The 21,083-nt window shown below is 40.8% G+C and overlaps 2 protein-coding genes across 7 annotated transcripts in view; both read right to left on the reverse strand.

Moving 5' to 3' along the window:
- The window catches only part of CFAP44 (cilia and flagella associated protein 44), a 117,032-nt gene extending 106,105 nt beyond the window's left edge, over positions 1–10,927 (reverse strand). For both annotated transcript variants that reach the window (XM_024578109.3, XM_045185779.2), the window contains exons 1-2: positions 10,835–10,927; positions 5,288–5,406 (exon numbers count right to left, since the gene is read on the reverse strand). In XM_024578109.3, the coding sequence (XP_024433877.2) occupies positions 5,288–5,387 (100 nt within the window). In that variant the 5' untranslated portion in view covers positions 5,388–5,406; positions 10,835–10,927. The remainder of the gene's footprint in view (positions 1–5,287; positions 5,407–10,834) is intronic.
- A 3,851-nt stretch (positions 10,928–14,778) lies between these two features.
- SPICE1 (spindle and centriole associated protein 1) overlaps positions 14,779–21,083 on the reverse strand; it is a 108,849-nt gene continuing 102,544 nt past the window's right edge. For 4 of the 5 annotated variants that reach the window (XM_053918354.2, XM_045185861.3, XM_053918353.2 and 1 more), the window contains 4 exons: positions 20,360–20,570; positions 17,923–18,025; positions 16,856–16,943; positions 14,779–15,692 (listed from right to left, as the gene is read on the reverse strand). In XM_053918354.2, coding sequence (XP_053774329.1) covers positions 15,639–15,692; positions 16,856–16,943; positions 17,923–18,025; positions 20,360–20,570 — 456 coding nt within the window. In that variant the 3' untranslated portion in view covers positions 14,779–15,638. The remainder of the gene's footprint in view (positions 15,693–16,855; positions 16,944–17,922; positions 18,026–20,359; positions 20,571–21,083) is intronic. The other variant, XR_008426147.1, reaches the window with a different exon arrangement.

The raw sequence follows: 21,083 nt of genomic DNA on the forward strand, positions 1-21,083 counted from the left end.
ATAAGGTACACATTCAAGTGTACATGGGCCATTCACAAAGTACATTCACTTACTGGGACATATGTTTTAATATGTTTAAAAGGATTAAAATAACACAGAATATGTGTAGCTTTGATAGCAATAGAAGCATATTAAAAATAAATTATAATAAGTTATCTCAAAAGCCTACAAATATTTGGAAAGTAAACAGCATACCTAAAATAATTTATGGATCAAGGAGAAATCAAAAAAATTAAAAATACTTCAAACTAAATAATAATTAAAATATAACATGTCAAAATTGGGGGGATGAGCTAAGGCAGTGCTAAGAGGGAAATTTATAGCTTTCAGTATATATAAGAAAAAGAAGGAAACTCAAGAATCAATGATCTGTCCAGCCAAGATGGAGGCATAAGTAGAAACACTTCACTTCCGTGCACAACCAAAAGAAGGATAAAAAAAAAATAAAAACAATAAATAACCAGAAGCGCCAGAAAATCAAACTACATGGCTGACAACCAAGGAGTTAAAGAAACATTCACCCAGACTGGTAGAAGGGGAGGAGATGGGAGACTAGCAGCCAAGCTGAGAGGATGCAACAGAAGGCAGTGGACATGTAGGCGAGGCAGGGCTGGCTGAATGGGAAACTAAAGACTCAAAACCTCTAGCAGTAAAATACTGTGGGGGTTGTGACAGCAGGAGAGACTCCCAGCCTCACAGGAGAGTTCGTTGGAAAGTGGGGCTAGAGCGGAGCAAGGGACATTTTTCCCTCTCTGGCCCCTCCCCCACAGACAGCGCCACAATGCAGCAAAGAGGGTTGCCCCACCCTGGTGAATACCTAAGGCTCCACTGCCTTACAACATAACAAGGGCACCAAGACAAAGAATATGACCCAAATGAAAGAATGAGCAAAACTCCAGAAAAAGAACTAAGTGACAAGGACATAGACATCCTATCTGAGGCAGAGTTCAAAACACTGTAATCAGGATGCTCACAGAACTGATTGAGCTCAGTTGCAAAGTGAAGGAAGAAATGAAGGCTGGAGAACCAAGATGGCGGCGTAGGTAGACACACTGCGCCACCTCGCACAACCAGAACTGACAGAAAATCGAACAGCAAGGAAGTCCAACACCAAGAAAATAAAAAATAAACATTCATCCAGACCAGTAGGAGGGGCAGAGACGGGCAGCCAGGGCGGAGAGGACTCGCGTTGCCGTGGCGGGACCGAGACTGGCGGAGTGTGGGACCAACAGGGCAGGCAGTCTGACCACTAGCAGATCCTGCGGCCCCACATTCACGCAGATAGACTCAGAGTGGCGGAGAATAGGGCAAGCAGAGCGGTGGGTAGCACCCCGCGGCCCCACATTCGCGCACAGATAAACCAGACAAACGGCGGGGAGCAAAGCAGACTGCGCAACCTAGGGCTCCAGCTGGGGGAAATAAAGCCTCAAACCTCTGATTGAAATGCCCATGGGAGTTGGGGCGGCAGCAGGAGAGACTCCCAGCCTCACAGGAGAGGTTGTTGGAGAGACCCACAGGGGCCTAGGGCGTGCACAAGCCCACCCACTCGGGAACCAGCGCCAGAGGGGCCCAATTTGATTGTGGGTAGCGGAGTGAAAGACTGAAATCAGGTGGAGAGGGGAGTGGGCGCCATTGCTCCCTCTCGGCCCCTCCCCCACGTACAGTGTCACAGCCCAGTGACCAGCATTACCCTGCCCCGGTGAACACCTAAGGCTCCACCCCTTTAGGTAACAGCCTCAACAAGACAAAAAAAAAAAAAAATGGCCCAAATGACAGAACACTTCAAAGCTCCAGAAAAAATACAACTAACATAAGCGAGGAAGAGATAGCCAACCTAACAGATGCACAGTTCAAAACACTGGTTATCAAGACGCTCACAGAATTGGTTGAATTTGTTCGAAAACCAGATGAAAAAATGAAGCCTATGCTAAGAGAAACAAAGGAAAATGTACAGGGAACCAATAGTGATGGGAAGGAAACTAGGACTCAAATCAATGGTGTGGACCAGAAGGAAGAAAGAAACATCCAACCAGAAAAGAATGAAGAAACAAGAATTCAGAAAAACGAGAAGAGGCTTAGGAATCTCCAGGACATCTTGAAACGTTCCAACATCTGAATCACAGGAGTGCCTGAAGGAGAAGAGGAAAAAGAAGAAATTGAAAACTTATTTGAACAAATAATGAAGGAGAACTTCCCCAGTCTGGCAAAGGAAGTAGACTTCCAGGAAGTCCAGGAAGCTCAGAGAGTCCCAAAGAAATTGGACCCAAGGAGGAACACACCAAGGCACATCATAATTACATTACCCAAGATTAAGCAGAAGGAGAGAATCTTAGAAGCAGCAAGAGAAAAGGACACAGTTACCTACAAAGGGGTTCCCATAAGACTGTCAGCTGATTTCTCCAAAGAGACCTTACAGGCAAGAAGGGGCTGGCAAGAAGTATTCCAAGTCATGAAAGGCAAGAGCCTACATCCAAGATTACTGTACCCAGCACAGCTATCATTTAGAATGGAAGGGCAGATAAAGTGCTTTCCGGATAAGGTCAAGTTAAAGGAGTTCATCATCACCAAGCCCTTATTATATGAAATGTTAAAGAGACTTATCTAAGAAATAGAAGAAGAGCAAAAACTATGAACAGTAAAATGACAACAAACTCACAACTATCAACAACTTAACCTAAAAAAAACAAAAACAAAAACTAAGCAAACAACTAGAACAGGAACAGAACCAGAGAAATGGAGATCACATGGAGGGGATTCAGTGCTAAGGGGAGGGGAAGAATGGGGGGAAGCTACAAGGAATAAGAAGCATAATTGGTAGGCATAAAACAGATGCGGGGAGGTTAAGAATAGTATAGGAAACAGAGAAGCCAAAGAACTTATATATACAACCCATGGACATGAACTAAGTGGTTGGGGGTAATGCTGGAGGGCATGGAGGTGCAGGATGGAAGGGGGAGAAAGGGGAGAAAATGGGAAAATTGTAATAGCATAATCAATAAAATAATACTTTTAAAAAAAGGAATTAATGACCTAAAGTTCTATGCTAAGGCTAGAAACAGAAAAGGAAAACCCCCCAAAAAACAGTAGAATGAAAGAAATAATAGAAATAATAAAAATGAAGAGCAAGAACCAATGAAATAAAAAGACAAACAATAAAGAAAATGAGCAAAGCCAAAATCATATTCTTTGAAAAGATCAACAAAATAAATAAACTCCTAGCTACAGCAATCAAGAAATAAAAGAGACAATACAAATCTCCAATATCAAAAATAAAAATAAACCCTACAGTTATGCAAAAAAATTTACAGTTTATAAAAATGTACAAATTCTATAAAAAAGATGAACTTACAAAACATACTAAGGAAATAGGCAATCCTCTGTCTTTTAAAGAAATTGAATTCATATTTTAATATTTTTCCACTAAGAAAATTAAAGGCTAAGGTATTTCATTGGCAAAGTCTACCAAATATTTAAGGAAGAAATAATAATATCAATTCTATACAAAATATTTCCAAAAATAGAAAGACCAAAATACTTCCCAATTTACTATATGAGGCCAGCAAGAATTTAGCCCTTTAATAAGAATCAGAAATCAATGTCTTAGTAATTAACTGTCCTTCACCCCTGTAAGAAATGTGGATGGTTTAGCTAGTACATTTGGCTTAAATTTCTTTTTTTTTAAGATTTTATTTATTTATTCATTTATTTATAGAGAGGGGAAGGCAGAGAGAAAGAGGAGAGAAACACTGATGTGTGAGGGATACATCAATTGGTTGACTCTTGCACACCCCCCACTGGAGACCTGGCCCGCAACCTAGGCATGTTCTCTGACAGGGAATTGAACCAGCGACCTTTTAGTTCACAGACCTACACTCAATCCACTTAACCACACCAGCAAAGGCTGGCTTAAATTTCTTAATAGGGCTCAGTTAAAACATGTTTAAATCCATTGTTGAGTCTGGGGAAGAGCCCACTTTAATCTCCACTTAGGTGGAAAACCAGAAAATTGACTCTGCACAAAAATTCTAAAGGGTAAGATTTGCTCAAATAGTTCAGCAAGACTGAGAACAATGCAAGGTCTCGCGGTAGGTGGGGGCACCGCCCTCAGGTAAGTGGCTGGATCAGGACAGAGGCCTCTTCTCACAGCACCAAGGTAGAGGGTTCCAGGGTGCCAGCAAATTCTTTCACATTTGGGACCCCAAACCTGTGATGTGTGAACTATTTTATGAACAGAGCACAGGGCCAGGCCACACTGGATCAGGCCTGACTCCAAGAGGGTCTCACCCAGGACAGGGAGGTGCTGAGGCAGTTCTAGACAAAGGTCACTATCATTCAATCCGGCCATCCAAGAAAATGCCACCAAGGACTGGAAACTAAAAAGTAGACATTCCTGTGTCAAAAATGTAGGGAGTGGAGAAAAGTAGAAACTGAACAAGAGAGAGGCAAACTAAAATGTTTGAGAAGAGTGATAAAATCTTATTTTTTGTAAAGATAACTCTAGTGATGGTGTGGAGGGAGACTTGAACAGGAAGACTTAAATGGAATTCCTTGTTTTACAGTCCAAACAAGAGGAGATAAGCATCTAAAATGAAACATGGGGTGGAGAAATCATAAATTTAACAGACATGTCTCAGACTGAAATAATTTAATGTAAATTTTGTAAATGAATTGATTTCCCCAGGAACAGATCTCCTGTATGTGGACAGTCAAAATTAATTTCTGAAACTATATTTAGAATTCCAACTAAAAATGATTCTGGCGAGATACCTAACATCACAGTGCCCAGTGAGAAAGAGCTAGCCGTCTTGTAAAATTCCTTTTAAAAATTCCTCTTTCCCTTCTATTTGCAGCTTATAATACCCTTCTACACATGTTACCCGGTTTATTCCTGGATCAGCTCACAGTTGTCATTTTAATGAGTGAGAAAATTGAGGTTCTAAAATTTACCCAAGATCAAGCACCTGTAAGTGGTAGGCGGGGTACTGCAGCTCCCCTCCTGCCACACTGTGTCGGAAAAGTCCATTAAAGACTGCGTAGACCTCACAGGAGGGGATGAGACCCTCTGTGCAGACAGGTCGTTATCAACACAGAGCTAGCTGTATATGTGCCAGGAGGTGGAGAAAAAATGATTAAAATGAAGACTTTGCTCTTCAAGAACTTGGAGTTTAGGAAGGGAGTTAAACAAGTAAACCACTTATCTTGTATAAACTTAAATATGCACTCTTTAAAAATTATTTAGCTAAATGTAATGATCAAACACCATGTGTATATTATAATATGTACTTACATCTTGATGCGGTTTGCGAGGACCCCAGAGACTGCCTTGCGCTGCTCTGGGATCTCTCCAACTTCCCCTCGTCCGTGTCCTGATCATCTGGCTCCTTCATTTCCTCAGTGAGCACAGAACTGAGACAGAGAAAGGGAGAACGCTGTAAAATGGAAATCACTAACACATTTTCCCCCTACCAACCTCCACAAGCACCAAACACCAGGAGTATTGATGACAACCGTGTGTGTGCACAGAGTTCGAGATGGCTTCACCAGCAGGACGGCACAGCCACCGTGGGACACCTCTGCAGAAGAGCAAAATACAGCCAGATGCTCCCTTTCTTCTGGCAAGCCTGTCGTCCTGGGGCCCTCTGGCTGTCAGGGGCCCACAGTGAAACGCCACCCAAGTCCATCTTTTCCCTAAATGTTCCACCATTCAAATGAACCCTCTGCCATCTCCCTTTAGTGCCTAGGGACTAAGGAAGAGGTGTTTGAGACATGGGTGATGAGTAGGAGTTGGCCAGACACAGACTGGAAAGGAGGATATTAGGCAGAGGGAACATAGAGAGAGGGTTGTCTGGGAAGGGCGGAAAGTAGTCCATTGGCTAGAGCAGGACAGTGAAAGGGGCACTGAAGAGGAGGCAGGCAGCAGATTGTACAATTGTCTAAGCTTTGATAAGGAATTGAGAAAATATTTCTGTGTTGACTGAAAGCCAAGTAAAGGTGTTGGGGTTGGGGGGTAATGACACAACAGGTTGCCTCTGTCTTCTCTCCATTGCAGCTCTCCATGTGGAAACACATACCATATCTAAGTCCTTCACTTTTAAGTCCTTCACTTTTCCACACAAAACACGCCATGTTTCCTCAACATTCCTCTATGGCATGGCTGGCAAGCGGAATAAAACTGTAGTTTTATTTGGATCATATTTGGCATTAGAATCAGGTTTGAATCCCAGTTTTGCCACATAACTAGCTAATCAAACTTTACATCAATTCCTCAAGTGTAAAATGGAAATGAAGAGAAAACGACTTACAAAGCTATTAAGAGCATTAATTGAACTAGTGCATTATTGTAACTTCCCGGTCACTAAAGAAAGACTAATATGCCAAAAGCAGGCGTGATATATACTACATGACCCACGGAGAGCGCAATAGGGTTCATTCCATCTGCTTTCTTGCAGTGACATTATAATGATGGCATCTCTTGATTTGGGGCAATAGTATATTGACCAAATGTTTTTACTATAAACTATTATCAATGAAGATATGTCTAAGATGATACTCATGCTATTAGGTGTTTAATATCTTGGAGCCATTTTTCTCATCACCAAGTCACCAAGATGATGTTTTACCCTTTTAAAAGTGTGTGTGTGTGTGTGTGTGTGTGTGGTGTTTTTTCTTTTCTTTTTTTTTTCATTTGTTGTTCTCTGCTTTCTTCCTTCTTTCCTTCCTTCCTTTTTCTCACCGGATTGTAGACGCATGCCCCCTGGGGTTGGAGGGTATGTCAGAATCAAATGACAGAAACATTTTAAGTAGCAAGATCTTTAAAATCCAAATTCTATCATCAGTATGTTTCCTGTTTCTTCAAGTTTGGATGAAAAGTTTGCTTTCTGAGTTTATACAAGTCACCGATTTAAAAATAATTAATGATAATAAATAATGATAAACAGAATGGACACTGCAAGGCAATGTCAGTTATCGCAGTTTGGTTACAGAGTATCACATATTGTGGGTAAATCAGTTCAGATAGCTACAAACATACCTAAATGTCATTTTCTGCCTTGTTCTCAAGGTTCTCATAATTTAAGTCAGTTAAATTCTCAAAACTGTTGAGCATATTTGTATACAAATGGTATTATGCTAGGTAGGCATGGAGCGGATACAAAGATGAGCAGTACAGAGCCCCAGAACTTAAACAGTTTACAATCTAAGAAGAAGAAATCAACAATTATCTTTAAATTTTTTTTAAGATTTTATTTATTTTTAGAGAGAGAGGAAGGGAGAAAGAGAGAGAGAGAAACATGGATCGGTTGCCTCTTGCACAGCCCCAGCTGGAGACCTGGCTGGCAGCCCAGGCTGTGCCCTGACTGTCCAGGAATCAAACAGGCAACATTTTGGCGTGTGGGACGACACCCAACCCACTGAGCCACACGGGTCAGGGCAACAGTTCTCTTTAAACACAGTCTCAGAATAAGCTTCTCTTCTGAGTCACTGGTTCATATCCCTCTGAGGTTGGCCAGATCTAGGATACTCTGATGCTCATGACTGAAGCAGAGACTGCAGATGAAGATTTCCTTGATAAAAATCCGCATTTCAGTGTTGGCAGGAAACTAAACTACTCTTTTCAGTTGCCATGAGGCGGGCCCCAAATGAGGCACTGGGTTCAGGGCAAGATAGTCACTGGGTTCACCAACCAAGCTGAACTAATAATCTATTGTGAAGAACTAAATGAAAAATTTTCGTCTGCAAGTTCCAATAACAAGTTAGTCTATTAGTCAGGTAGGAGGGGCTCCTGGTCTCCTGGAGACTAGCAGTGTAATTGGTGAGATGGAATACGGTGGTTTTCTTTGCTTTGTTTTGTTAGAAAGAATGGACTGGGAAGTTGTATTGTAAACTGATGAGGCTCTGGATCCCAGAAGGTGCTCCCATCCCAGTTTGGCCTCCTTTTATATGTAAAATTGGGATGATGAGCTTGTCTGGCAGCCATTGTAAGTATTAAATGAGGTCTTTTATACCTGTAGTTCTCCATTCTGGCTGCACTTTAGAATCACTTGGAAAACTTTGTATGACATACCATTCTCAGGGTCTTACTCCCTGTGATTCTGCTGTGCAGCCAGGGATAAAATAAAACCAGGGTTAAGGGCCGTGAGTTTATATATAGCACCTAGTAGATACTCAAAACTGATCGTTGTTTTCACTATACTTACTTCATATTCTCTTTAACATATAACGAGGGCTCAACACATATGATCATGGACCTTCAGAGTTGAAATAGATCTTATCTCGTCCAACCTCCCACCCAGTGCAAGCCAGCACCTTTGGAAAAGCCGTCTGGTGTGCTGGCCAGGCTGTGAGTATTGGCTAAAGTCAGACCCACTGGGTGTAAAGCCTGGTTCTCCTAAGAGTTATAAGGTATTAAGTATTCAGCCTCCCTGTGCCTTAGTATTCTCATCTGCGAAGTATAGTATGTACTTCATAAGGTTGTTCTGAAATATCAATAAGTTAATCAGTAAGGCTTTCAGAACAGTGCCTGGCACATGGGCACAGGGTATGTAGAATGGTCAAACAGGTGAATATATTAATTCCAGAATAAATGAACAGAGATCAGCTTCAACTTCACCATTTCAAGTAAGAAGGTGAACATATCCTGTTAATGCTCAGCTCTAGGTCTCAGTAAGTTCATTTTATATTAAGCTAAAATCCTCTTCTCTGTAACTTGGATCCATTTGGTTCTTATTCTTCTGGGGACAAAAAAACAAAACAAAACAATTTTTTTCTGTGTATTATAGCTATTCAAATCATTGGAACTGGTTCACTTTTCTCCCCAGACTGTCTCTGTTCCCAACTAAAGCACCCCAATTCTTTAAATTATTCCTCACTAACATGGTTTCAATTCTTTTCAGGATTTTGACAGCTCAAGAAATTAATTTCCAATGCATCATCTACGAACCCCAATTTCGTGTCCTCTTTGAAGGGTCTGTACATCTTCCAGGAGATGACGAAGGACCCCTGTGCCTGCACCAGCAGTGCCCTTTACGGCAGTCTAATGTTACGCCACCTTCGCGGTGGGAGCCGGGCTCATCACATACTGCCTCATCATAATCAGTTTGTAGTCAGCTAGAATGACTAAACCTTATTTGTGTTCTTAGCCACGCCCTGTCTTACACAACTGAATTTGCTAGCTTTGGTAGCCTATTGGCAAAACTATTTCAAATCTACTTTTATTTGATTCAGGCTCATTAGCGCAGCCTTTAGTGAACTGTTAATCAATTCATTTCTGTCAAGTTTTGAGTCAACCCTTAGGAAGTGTAAAGAAAAAAGAAAATCATCGTGCACAGAGGGGTGCGCTGCTACAAGAAGGTTATCTGGAAGCTAGACAAAAGGCCCTCAAGGCGACATTACTCGTATTCATGCACTAGAGTTCAGGGTCAGTGCTCACTCTCAAATGCGCAAGCACTCCACTTCAGCAGTGTGCCAGACTGGTCATAGTAAGACTCAGAGATTGTTGCATTAAAGCAAACACTCAACCCTGGCTGGTGTGGCTCAGTGGATTGAGCGCTGGCCTGCAAAGGAAAGGGTCACCAGTTCAATTCCCAGTCAGGGCACATGCCTGGGTTGCAGGCTAGGTCCCCAGTGAGGGGCACACAAGAGGCAACCACACATTGATGTTTCCCTCCCTCTTTTTCCTTCCCTTCCCTCTCTCTAAAATTAAATCAATAAAATATTTTTTTTAAAAAGCAAACAGTGTTTACGTTACAATGGGAAATACAACTGTGGAGAGAATAATAGCTGGTGTTTTTTTTTAATGTTTTCTGAGGGTCAAGCATAGTTCTAAGGATTCTACATATACTGTTTCATATATTTCTCAAAGTGTTACGTGCTTTTTAAGATGAAAAAGCAGAGCAGTTACTCTTTGAATCCTTCCCTCTCACCCAGTGCATGCAATTGGTTTGCAAATCCGCCACCAAGGGTATAGTTATTAAGCCTCTTGAATGCGTCCCCTCTGTTCTGCTCCCACTGTCACTAGCCTGGTTCTGGTCCTCATGGTGTCTCAGCTCTACCCTACCACAGCCTTATACCTGGTCTCTCCCAACTCTCGTCCATTCTCTACATTGCCTCTTGTATTACTAAAACACAATTTTTAATGTGCCACTCTTGTATAAAGCCTTTAATGGCTCCTCATTGCCATAAAATAAGAGCTCAGATTCCTTGGCATGGCACAAGGGTCCTTCAGCTTAGAGTCTGTAGCTCATTTCTTATTATTTTCCCTGTCCCTAGTTTCTCTGCAGCCCATTCTCCTTCTCAAAGGTTTTAGTCCGTAGCAACCTGGAACAACTCACAAGTGACTGGACACAATGACTACGTGTAGGCAACAAGTACTTATTGTACACCTACTATGTGTCATTCACGAGCTACATTATCCTATTTAGTTGTAACAAGAGCCCCGCGAGGTTATTAGCATTAGCATCGTCCTTTTTAGAGATGAGGAAACTGAAGTGCAGAGGACTCAACTTGCCAAGTGTCACACAGCTAAGTGTGGGGTGGGCTGGTTTGCTTCACCTGGAGACCCGCGCACTTTGCCACCAAACTCCCTGCTTCTGCTTAGCGGGGTCTAACTCACACTACTGCTGGCTGTCCCCGCGGGATTATGGGCATGAACTGTGTCCACTTTGTAGCCGGTGTCTAGCTCCATGCCTGCGAACACGGGTCACTTCAAATGCTTGTTGAACTGATCCGTTGGAAAGAAGAGGGAATGTGTCGAGAGGACGCTGGTTCCACCTAAAAAAAAGTCCAAGAGTTCACTGCTCCCTCACTCGCTAACAGATTTGCCGGGGTCCAAACTTACCGAAGGAATCGACCGCCGCCTCGTTCTTAGTCACAGCGTCTGCCCCCGGGGTAGGTCTCCGTTTACAGCAGTTACCGTGGCGACGCCTCCGCGCGCGCGTCCTCCCGCCCCGGCGGGCTAGCCGCCGTGAGGCGCATGCGCTCCCAGAGTGGGACGTCGCTGGGCCCCTCGCTCTCACTCGCCCTTTGGTCCCGGCTATTTCGTCGCGTATGACTCAGGTTCAAAGCCAATTAGAAAAGCGCAGGTTTCACCAGTTTAATTTTTATATCCAGTTTATATTTTTATTATCCTAAGGATGTTATAGTACTAAACCACATGACTTTTGAATGCTTTCAAAAATATCTGCCTAATAATACAATATGGCCTAAAAAATCCCCTGAGTACTATCGCCAGCATAGATACTTCGGGAGGCTTTCGTCCATTTATTTACTTAGGCATTTATTTTACACTGTGTTATGTCCGTTGGCCTTCACGAGTAGGATTTTATGTCGTGGGCTCTTTGCTCGCAGGACGCTGGGCGCAGAGCACAGAAAAGCTTGACAGATTTCTCACTTCAGCAGTTTGCTCAAGGGCTCTTGTGGTACAGCCGGAGCTCAACTGATTTTTAAATATCTAGTGTTATCGATTACAAAACATAGTTTTAAAAAGACTACAACATTGCAATAATATGTGACAAAGAACTTTGTATCCAGAAAATACAAAGGATTCATAATTCAGTAAGAAAAAACTAACCACCTAATTTTTTAAATGGGCAAAGGACTTGGAGTACTTCACACCCCATATATGAGTGGACAATAAACACATGGAATGATGCTTAGCAGTAGTGCTCGGGGAGACGCACGCACCGATGCACACACGCCACCCTCACCGGAATGGGTAGCATTTTTTAAACTGCCCGCACCAACTGTGGAAGCATATGGAGCAACTGGAACTCCACACACTGCTGTTGGGAATGTAAATGGCACACTTTGGCAAATCATTTGGCAGTTTCTTTAAATAAATAAAATCTTTAAAAATATAAAGTTTAAACATATACTATACCATTTTACGCCCAAGGTATTTACCCAAGAAAAACAAAAGCCTAGGTCCGGCTCTGGCCGGTGTGGCTCAGTTGGCGGGGTAGCATCCTGCAATGTGAAAGGTACAGGTTCGCTTCCCAGTCAGGGCGCCTGCCTGCCTCTCAGTTCCGTCCCCAGGCAGGACGCGTACAGGAGGTAACTGATGGATGCTTCTCTCCCTCTCCCCCACCCCTTTGTAAAAATAAATAAAGCCAATAAAGTGTTCTCTTTAAATAGATGTAGTTTACTATAAATAAATAATTTGTCGATAAAGTCAATAGGGAAACACTGCTGTATTACATTTTTTTACTGGTTTCCATAATGTTATGTAACAACTTCCCAGAAACTTCCTACCACGCATTTGTTGGCAATATTCAAATATTCTCTTTAGAAAGTATTCTCTAGGATTTTTTTTTAAAAGGACCTAACCTTGTTATTATTAAACTGTACACCCAGGGTGTCTGAAAAGTCAGAAAACATAAGATAAACTTATTTTTAGATAGCATGTTAGTTACATTTTCAAATAATATACTCAACCTCCAAACACCTTTATAAGTGAAATACTTTGCAATTAAAAGCACTGGGTTCAATTGTTAATTAGAGAAAAACAATAAACTCACTACATAATGTCTTTAAAAATCTGGAAACAGACAATGGTGTATTTACCTGAACACTAAAAATTGTCAGTTATTTCTGAATGTTTATTGTGAGTCAGGTCCTGTTCTTAGCGTATTTACATGCATTTACCTCACTTAATCCTTACAACTTTATAGGAAAGACTTCAAATGGGAAAGATGAGACTAATTTGCCAAAGGGAGAGAGCCCTTGAGTCCAAGGTTTCCAATCGTAATACTTACACCCCTAGCTACTGTGCTGTGTTGGTTGTCTCCTGTAAGTCAGAAGTCCCATGAGTATTTTAAAAAGAGCTTCAAGTCCTGGTTTTCCTTCTTATAAGCACGCTGACATGAGGCAACTTCCTTCACCTCTAGGGCTCAGTTTCCTCATGTGTAATGGGGTGGGTGGCATTTAACAACTAACTCGTGAGTTTACTGTAAGATTTAAGTGAAATACTGGGGACACTGCAGCCTGGCACAGTGCCTGCGGCAGGAATGGCTCAGTAAAGGACAGTGATTATTATTATGGTGCTTCCGTGCCACACACACAGGGGGATGGTAGCAGAGTACCAGCTTTGGAGAAAGACTGCCAGCGTTCCCATTCTAGTGCCACCACCTCCTAGCTATGTGGCCTTGAGAGAGCACTTACCTCCTTGCACCTCATCTGCAAAATAAGGATAATCGCACCTATCCACATTAAGGGGTCATAAAGTCATGTAAAGTGGCTAAAAGCCTGCCTGGTACTTAGTAAACAGTAAATTATTATTAAATTCTGCTAGCCCAAATTATTTCACTATACAGTATAGGAATGACTGTACCACAACTGCAGATTTAATTATTGATCTAGTTTTTCTCCCAAGCTACTATTTGGAGAACTATACATTTTATTAAAGTCTAGCAAGTGATTAGCAGCTTTCTATTGCATATTGGAGAAGTTATATGGTGTCCAGAGCCTGAGTCTAAACAAAAGAAACACAAGCAATCTGAGTGTGGAGCCTTAGAAGTAAATGCAAATATAGTGCATCACAGTCAGACGTAGCAGAGCGCGCGCTCCAAGCTGCTATAGATGCCAGCCTCGAGCACCGTCAGCATCACAGGAAGAACTTCCTCAAACAGACAAGAGACCTAGCGTAGGGCCCAAGAATGTCATTTCTAACAAGTACCCTGGGGGATGCTGCTGCTGCTGAGTGGGGTTCAGGCTGGGGGACCCACTGATGCAGTTGGCTCTGAAAGCTGATAGAGGCCTTTTAAGTAATGTAGGTGTTAATTAAAACCAAGTATGCACCAATTTATGATTAGGGGACAATTATATCTTTGCAATGATGGTTCCCAAACTTGGCGGCACACTGGAATTATCTTAGGAGGTTTTAAAATATTCATGTTTGTGTCCTGCCCCCAAATATTCTAATTTACTTGACATGTATGGAGCCTTGGGCATTATGAATTTTAGAAGGCCCCCAGATGCCTCTAGTGGAAGCTGAAGTTGAGAAGCACTGCTTTAGAAGGCCTAAGAAAGAAAGGCTCTTTACAGCTGGTATTCTTGGAGTTTTTAAATCTACTTTTGTAGCAAAAACCAACATTAACAAGATGGATATTTAAATGTCAGGCCCACAGGTTGCCAGCGAACTAGTGATTAAAAGCTTCTTGCAATGGTTCTCAACTCTGGCTTCACATTATATCACTTTGAGCTTTTCAAAACTGCATGCCAAGGCCTCGACAAGCCCCTTAGGTACTCAATTTGGCATGTTTTAAATGCTCCCAAAGTTGAAAATCTTGGCTTTTAAGGTTTACAGGAATATAAGAAAAAAAACAAAGATAAAGAGCCAACCAGTTGGAGAATAATTAGGAAAATGAATGTCAAAAGAATGCATTCACAAACCAAGCAGATAATCTTACATTTCAGTAATATGAGGAACAACATTAAAATTGTTTATATCCCAGGGCGGGATAGTATTTATTAAACACCAAGGTTCAAAAAGTGCAACATGGATGGGAGAATGTGCAATAATGCAAATGGATACAGATGATTTTATGTAAATAAAATCAGTGATACCAGAAGAAACTAGTATTATTTCTGGCTACAACAATGAAGAGGCCCAAAAGAAAGCTTCATCAGACACTTCCAAAAATAGTGACTTACAATTGCAGGAGAAGGGAAAGTTCCCTTGTTGGAGAAAGTTCCCCAAATACGTAGTTTCAGTGTGCTAGTGTGCTTCCCCGCCCAACACCGCGGGCCCCCCCGCCCCCCCCCCACCACTAACCAGCTCCCTTAGGTGGGGAATTGCTATTACACAGCCTGGGGGCAGATATTTCAAAAACCAAGTTTAAAATACAAACCAATGTCTGAAAGCCAAACATGCCTTAAAGAAAGACCTACCCTGAATGCTTACTAGATTCAGGGCTAGGAAAACTGATAGCGACTTTTCATATTCAATTTTGTTTCAAATACTAAATACACCAATCAGTCAATGTTACTGCACTGAAACATTTGAGCTATGATCATTATTTATTTTATGTACGTTACCATTATTGGTGACACTTTCACATTTAAAGACCACGTAAGAATTTTACAATATATACAACCACTCCTACCTGCTGAAGCAAATATAAACAATTACTCCCATGCCCACTTTTTAAAGCTGTGCATTCCACTGATGGAAAAAGTAATGGGCTACCGTGACTTTCCCAAAAATAAAAAACCAAAGAGGGCGTTACATTTTTCTGAAAGACAGACTTTAATCACACAAAGGCACTCCATTATAAGTTATATGCAAAGCAACTTAGCTCTTCAGAAAATAAAAATCAAATAGATCAATACTTAAGATATATTAGACAAAAAACCCTGAAAAAGGGTAATAATATATTACTCAATCTTTAAAATTCTTATGAAATATTAGAATATGAAACTTTAATTTTCCTATAGCCAAAATTTTTACAGGAGGTTGCAGGTTGGTTAATTGATGGAAATCTATTTGAAAGCTCAAAAATAAAATAATTGCTTTATTTCTTGGTTCTGTAAGATCTTTGTAGTTTTATCTGAAAGAGGACGAAAACTTGAAAGCAAGAGCAGGGAAAGGGGAACGGAAGCTCAAGAATATGCTGCTGAGAGGCAACTGTGAAACTTGGCCTCACTTATGACACATGGGTAGAAAGAGCAAACCAGCCTTCTTCATTTTGTTTCTCAATCTGTTGAAACAAAGATGCAGAAAGGATTTAGAGACTAATCAGAAACATGAGCCCATGCAATACACAGAATCCTATGCCCCTGCATGGCACCAAAAATTAAATTGCTAGAGGCCATTTTTATTCTCTAACAGAGAGACCCCCACGTAACTGAGCCCCTGGACAATAGATATCTTGTTGATTTAGGAGACCTAATTTTTTAAAAAATGATAAAGCTAGTATTTTATGCAAATCAGAGGTACAATTTTAAATATAACAGATATTTAATCTTGCAAATTAAATTTGTTTATAAAATAGTTTACTTTAAAGCATTTTTAGAATATAGCAAACAGCAAAGGTCAAATCTTCTAGTGGTGGACAATTGCAATATCTGAGCCCATCAATTAATTTGGACTGTATATACTTGATGTTTATTGAAACACTCACTATTTGGTCTAATTACTAAAGTAGTAAAAAAAGCAACAAAGAAGATTCCCCCCTTATCAGAAGTTGTTCGCTCAAGTTTTCAGATGTAATGTTTATTATTGTAAAGGTATCCTCGCATTTGCTATGACCGAACATTCAGAGGAACTATGTTTTGCTGTATTACCAACTCACAAAAATGCCTTTTGCTAAAATTTTGGATATATTGTAAGATGCTTAGTTTCTATGGAATCCTACAGTAAATGAGAACACACGAAAAATACGTAAGACATTTATTTACCCTTTGCACCACAACTGCAACCAGCGCACCTCGCTCCGTGGCACCCTGGGGCCACAGAGGGTGAGCGGCCCTGGGCTCTGACTCTCCCGAGCCCCACCCAGCCGCAGCGAGGACCAAGGGCACCAGGACCTCAGTATGCCCACAACACATTTAAGGCACATGTTCGTGTCCTGCCACACTATCTGGGACGCTCTCCCTGAAACCAGTAATTTCTGGTCTTTAAGGGTTGTTAAAATCCTATTGAACTTTATCTTATTCCTTAGTTTCCCTACAAAACAAAAGAAGTACATGGCTTTCATGTTTTTCTAATGAAGGTACATTCACATTTCTCTACTTCTGAAAATTTTATACCATCTTTAGGACAACAGACATAATAACAAGAATGCAAATCACTAAAACAGCCACCTTCCACCCTCACCCTCCAGCCCCTGTGCACATCCCACAATTACATTTGACCGCATACCTTTGCTCTTGGATTGACAGGTGTGAGTCGCCCACTTCCTGAGGTGGCATTTAGTGGAGAACAAGAATTACTGGCAGCCCCTGAAGACCTATTTGTGAGAAATAAGAGAGAGGGAGAGTAATCTGTCATTATTAACCTTCCGAGATTATGTACGACTGACAATTCTCGATAATGGCAAGAGATTGAAAAGGTATGGCTGACAAAGGTCCAAATGAGGTAAATTATTTGTAGCATTTTCACCAACCTGAGTCTTTTTTAAAATTAATAGACTTTCCTTTTGTAGCGTAATTTTAGATTTACATAAAGATTGAGTGCGAAGTACCAGGAGTTCCAATATAGTTCTTAGCCCCTCCTCCCCTACCCAGTTTCCCCAAATACTAACACCTTGTGTCAGTGTGGCATGTTTGTTACAATTGATGAGATAATAGTGATACATTGTTATTAACTAAATCTATTGTTTACATTAGGGTACAAGTATAGTGTTATACATTCTGTGGGTTTCAACAAATGTATAATGACATGTATCTACCATTACAGTATCACACTAGTAAGTTTTTAACATTAGAGGGGAAAAAGGATGTGCAGGGGTAAAGAAGAAGACCCAGGCAGTGGAAGAGTAACAAGACCTGGAGCAGCGTAGTGCGACAGCAGGCACGCAGTGGAGACGCAAAGCCAGCTAGGGACATCCTCCGTGTCACCATTTACCACAAGTAACCCACACAGGCAAACCACACAATTAGCTCTGTGAGCTTCGGTCTCTTTATTATAAAAGAGGAGAATACTAGTGGTCAATTATCCAACCTGTCATACAGCATCTCCTAATTTTGTAACGCATAAAGCATTCTATATATGTGCCTTTATCCCATTTCTGTTTTCAATAGCCAGCCTATGCTTTCTACGCCCCTTCTTTTCCCCCCAAAATTGTCCTCTCCAACTACTTTATTTTTTTTACATCAGTGAGTCTGAGCCTAAGTCAAGTATTACGCACTTTCTTTTTGCACAAAGAGAATAACACACATACCACATTCTTGACTTTTTTTAAGTAACTATTCACATTGTAACCCTACCTTCTTGTATTGATTCCACTGGTAGGAGAGACGGTACTGCATTTTGAACTTTCTGGGGCTTCTGCTCCTGGAATAGATACCTCAATTGTCCTCTTTCCTCCTTCTGAAATGTAACAATAAATATTAGTTCATTACCTTTCATTAAAATGAAAATACAAAATTTAACTTGATTTCTGTCTTACTGTAAATTTCACATTAAATTTGAGAGTTCTTTCTATATTTTTATCACTATGGCCCACAGATACACTTGAAGGATAATTTTTAATGAGCTGTGAGACCAGAAACTTCAGTTACTAGTGCCAATTCAGTAGCACGCCAGCTCATAGAGAGCCAGAATCTTCAGACAAGTGGTATCATGTCAGATCTGGAAGTGAAAAACAGAAATTAAGAGCTAGCCCTAAAGAACGTGAGATTTTTGTCAAAAGTAGCTTATCTAAAGTTTTCCAAAGGAAGAAATAAAATTCTGAAGCCATTCAGTAAAACTTTAAATGTTCTACACATATTACACTATTACCACCACTGAAGACTTTAAGTAGGAAGGGCAAGCTGGCCAAAGAGCTCACATGGCCAATGGCAACAATGATGTACATTTTCAATACAGGGTCTGGCTGAAGTAATGCCTGTGTGAGTGTGGTTGGAAGGGTAATAATATGGGTGTAAAAATTTATTGTTTTAATTTGAACATTTTAAAATGTCATATGGTGTGCTTGAGTGTGATATTATTGTTACAGAATTGCATGCTTATGACTGTGTAATAAAAGATTTTATAATAAAATGGGAGCATTACTCGTGCTGGACCCTATTTTCAGATGTAGGTTATCAGTCAAGAAATATTTACTAAGTATCTACTAATGAAAGGCTTTATGCCCATCCCAGTCAGTTTCACAGAGGCTCCCACGAATCACTGCTTAAAACCAGTGATTTCTGGGCTTGAGGGGGTAATCAACCCTATGTACACATTCCTTGGTTACCCTAGAAAACAGGAGTTTTTATGACATATGATTTATTTTTATTTTTCATTATAGTCCACAGTGGTTCCTGTGAAAGACCTAAGAAAAGAATATCTTAAGTGCTGTAACCACTGGAATGACAAGAATAGTCACAAATCTATCAATTTACTTTAGAACTTAGGACAAATCATATAACCTATTTACATCTCAGTTTACTTATTTATCAAACAGGTATGATATCAGCTCTGTCTATTCTCAGGGTGTGTTGAGGACTAAAAAAGATAACATAAATAAAAATATTTTTCCCTTAAAGAACTATTAAAACAGAAGATGCCTTATTTAATCACAGAATTATTCTTAAGAGTAATCTGCTTTATTTTTCTCATTGTACTTAGCACTAACTGACATTATCTCATATATTTGTTTGCTTATTTGTTTATGGCCTGCTTCCCAAGCTGAACACTAAAGTAGTCAAGTTGGGCAGGGACTTGTCCTGATGCAGTGTCCTCAGTGTCCAGAACATGTCAGGCACGCAGTGGGTGCACACTTATTCAGTGATTCAATTTATCCACTCTAATTAGAAGTTGCATCTAGATTCATGACTACAAAGAAGAGTAAACAAAGTCGTCATTTGAAGAAACCTAAAATAAAGAGGAAGGGACCTGGGAAAATGCATCATCTGTCATTTTCCAGTAATTTCTGAGGGAGTCTGCTCTCTGGGTCTGTAGTTTCAAAAAGGAAATAACTTCTAACAAAAGAAAAAGTCTTATTGGCAGGTACCTTAAAGGAAACCTACTTCAACCACATGAATCTTTCTAAGACCCGAATGCCTGAGCACCCGAGGGAATGCACACCACTCACTGACGCAGAGCCTGTTCTGCTCTGACAGAACCCTCCCTTGTACTGAGCCACCCACAGCGTCTGTACAGCCCTCGTGTGCTCCACCCCTTGAGGATCTTAATAATGTAATTTTTGGCTAAAGAGCAACTTGAGATCTACTTCGTCTCATCAGCACCTTTTTGAATGTGAACAATACTGTGACAACTAATTTTTCAGTTACTGCCCTTATTTAGAATCCCCTCTAGCTTTTCACATTCCTAAACATAAAAATAAAAAGTTTAATTTGCAAGTTAATGTTTTAATGATTTCAACAGAATAACTTGTAACTTGTTGCTGGCACAATTCTACATTATAATCTTGATGCTTTTATCCTTCCTATGCAGCACGTGTTTTAAGTAAATCACCTGCTGCAGTGAGGCCCGTTTCCACGCAGAGCAACTTCACCCAGACACCGAAGATCACTACAGCTCCACGGACAGTTTTCCACCAGGAGACTGGCCTTCCCACTCTCTCTCTGTCATTCATTCTCTGACTTAGTCTGTTTCTTTCTACATAAAACTGAAGGCACTGAAATATATGTTCCTTCAGCTCAATGTATACTTGCAAAATCAAAGAGGTGGAAACCTCTTAGCTTTTAAACTGTCTACCTTTTAAATCATGAACCTGTGACCAATCAGTCCAAGCTGTGAGAGGTGACTGGATAGGTGATACTGGTGGAGAGGAAGGACTCAAACCAACAAGTTTCTGCTGCTCTATTAACTGCAAGAGTTTTCCACGAGCCTCCATACTCTGCCGGTTCAATTCTGCAATCCGTTCCTCCATGCTGCTTGGTGTTAGAGGTTGTGCTGCTGGAAAAGTCTTTAAAAAAAAGGCACAAATTCCATATTTAAAATAACCCAAATAATTCTGACTTTTTGTAAAAATAAATTCTTGCACTAAGAGCCAGCACGTTAATATTCATGGTCCTTGCTATATGCACACTTGAATGGTGGATAAACAATAGAATTTACAAGTCACTTAACTGAAAAATTAAGACTAAAACAAAGGGACAATAATCCTTCTAATATTGGTGCCACGTAAGTCCTCTAGTCCCTCTGTCCACGGAGAGTGTCTGTGGGACAAGCTTTCCCGCATCTCTTGGTGTTTGTTGAAGTTCACAAAAGCTCACATGAGCACAGACTATTTCTAGAGATGTGGCTTCTAAGTAACATACACGTTCATGCCAGGCCTGGGCTCTGGACTGCAATGTACAAAAGGGCCTGCTGTAGTTTAAGGAGGTGATTCCATAATTATAATCTGCGTGCATGCACCATGAATTCTTTGGCAAAGGTTTCTAGGACCCTATCACTCCTTCTGACCACATGCCAGCCT

The sequence above is a fragment of the Desmodus rotundus genome, chromosome 2 (genome assembly GCF_022682495.2).
Source record: "Desmodus rotundus isolate HL8 chromosome 2, HLdesRot8A.1, whole genome shotgun sequence".
Classification (NCBI taxonomy): domain Eukaryota; kingdom Metazoa; phylum Chordata; class Mammalia; order Chiroptera; family Phyllostomidae; genus Desmodus; species Desmodus rotundus.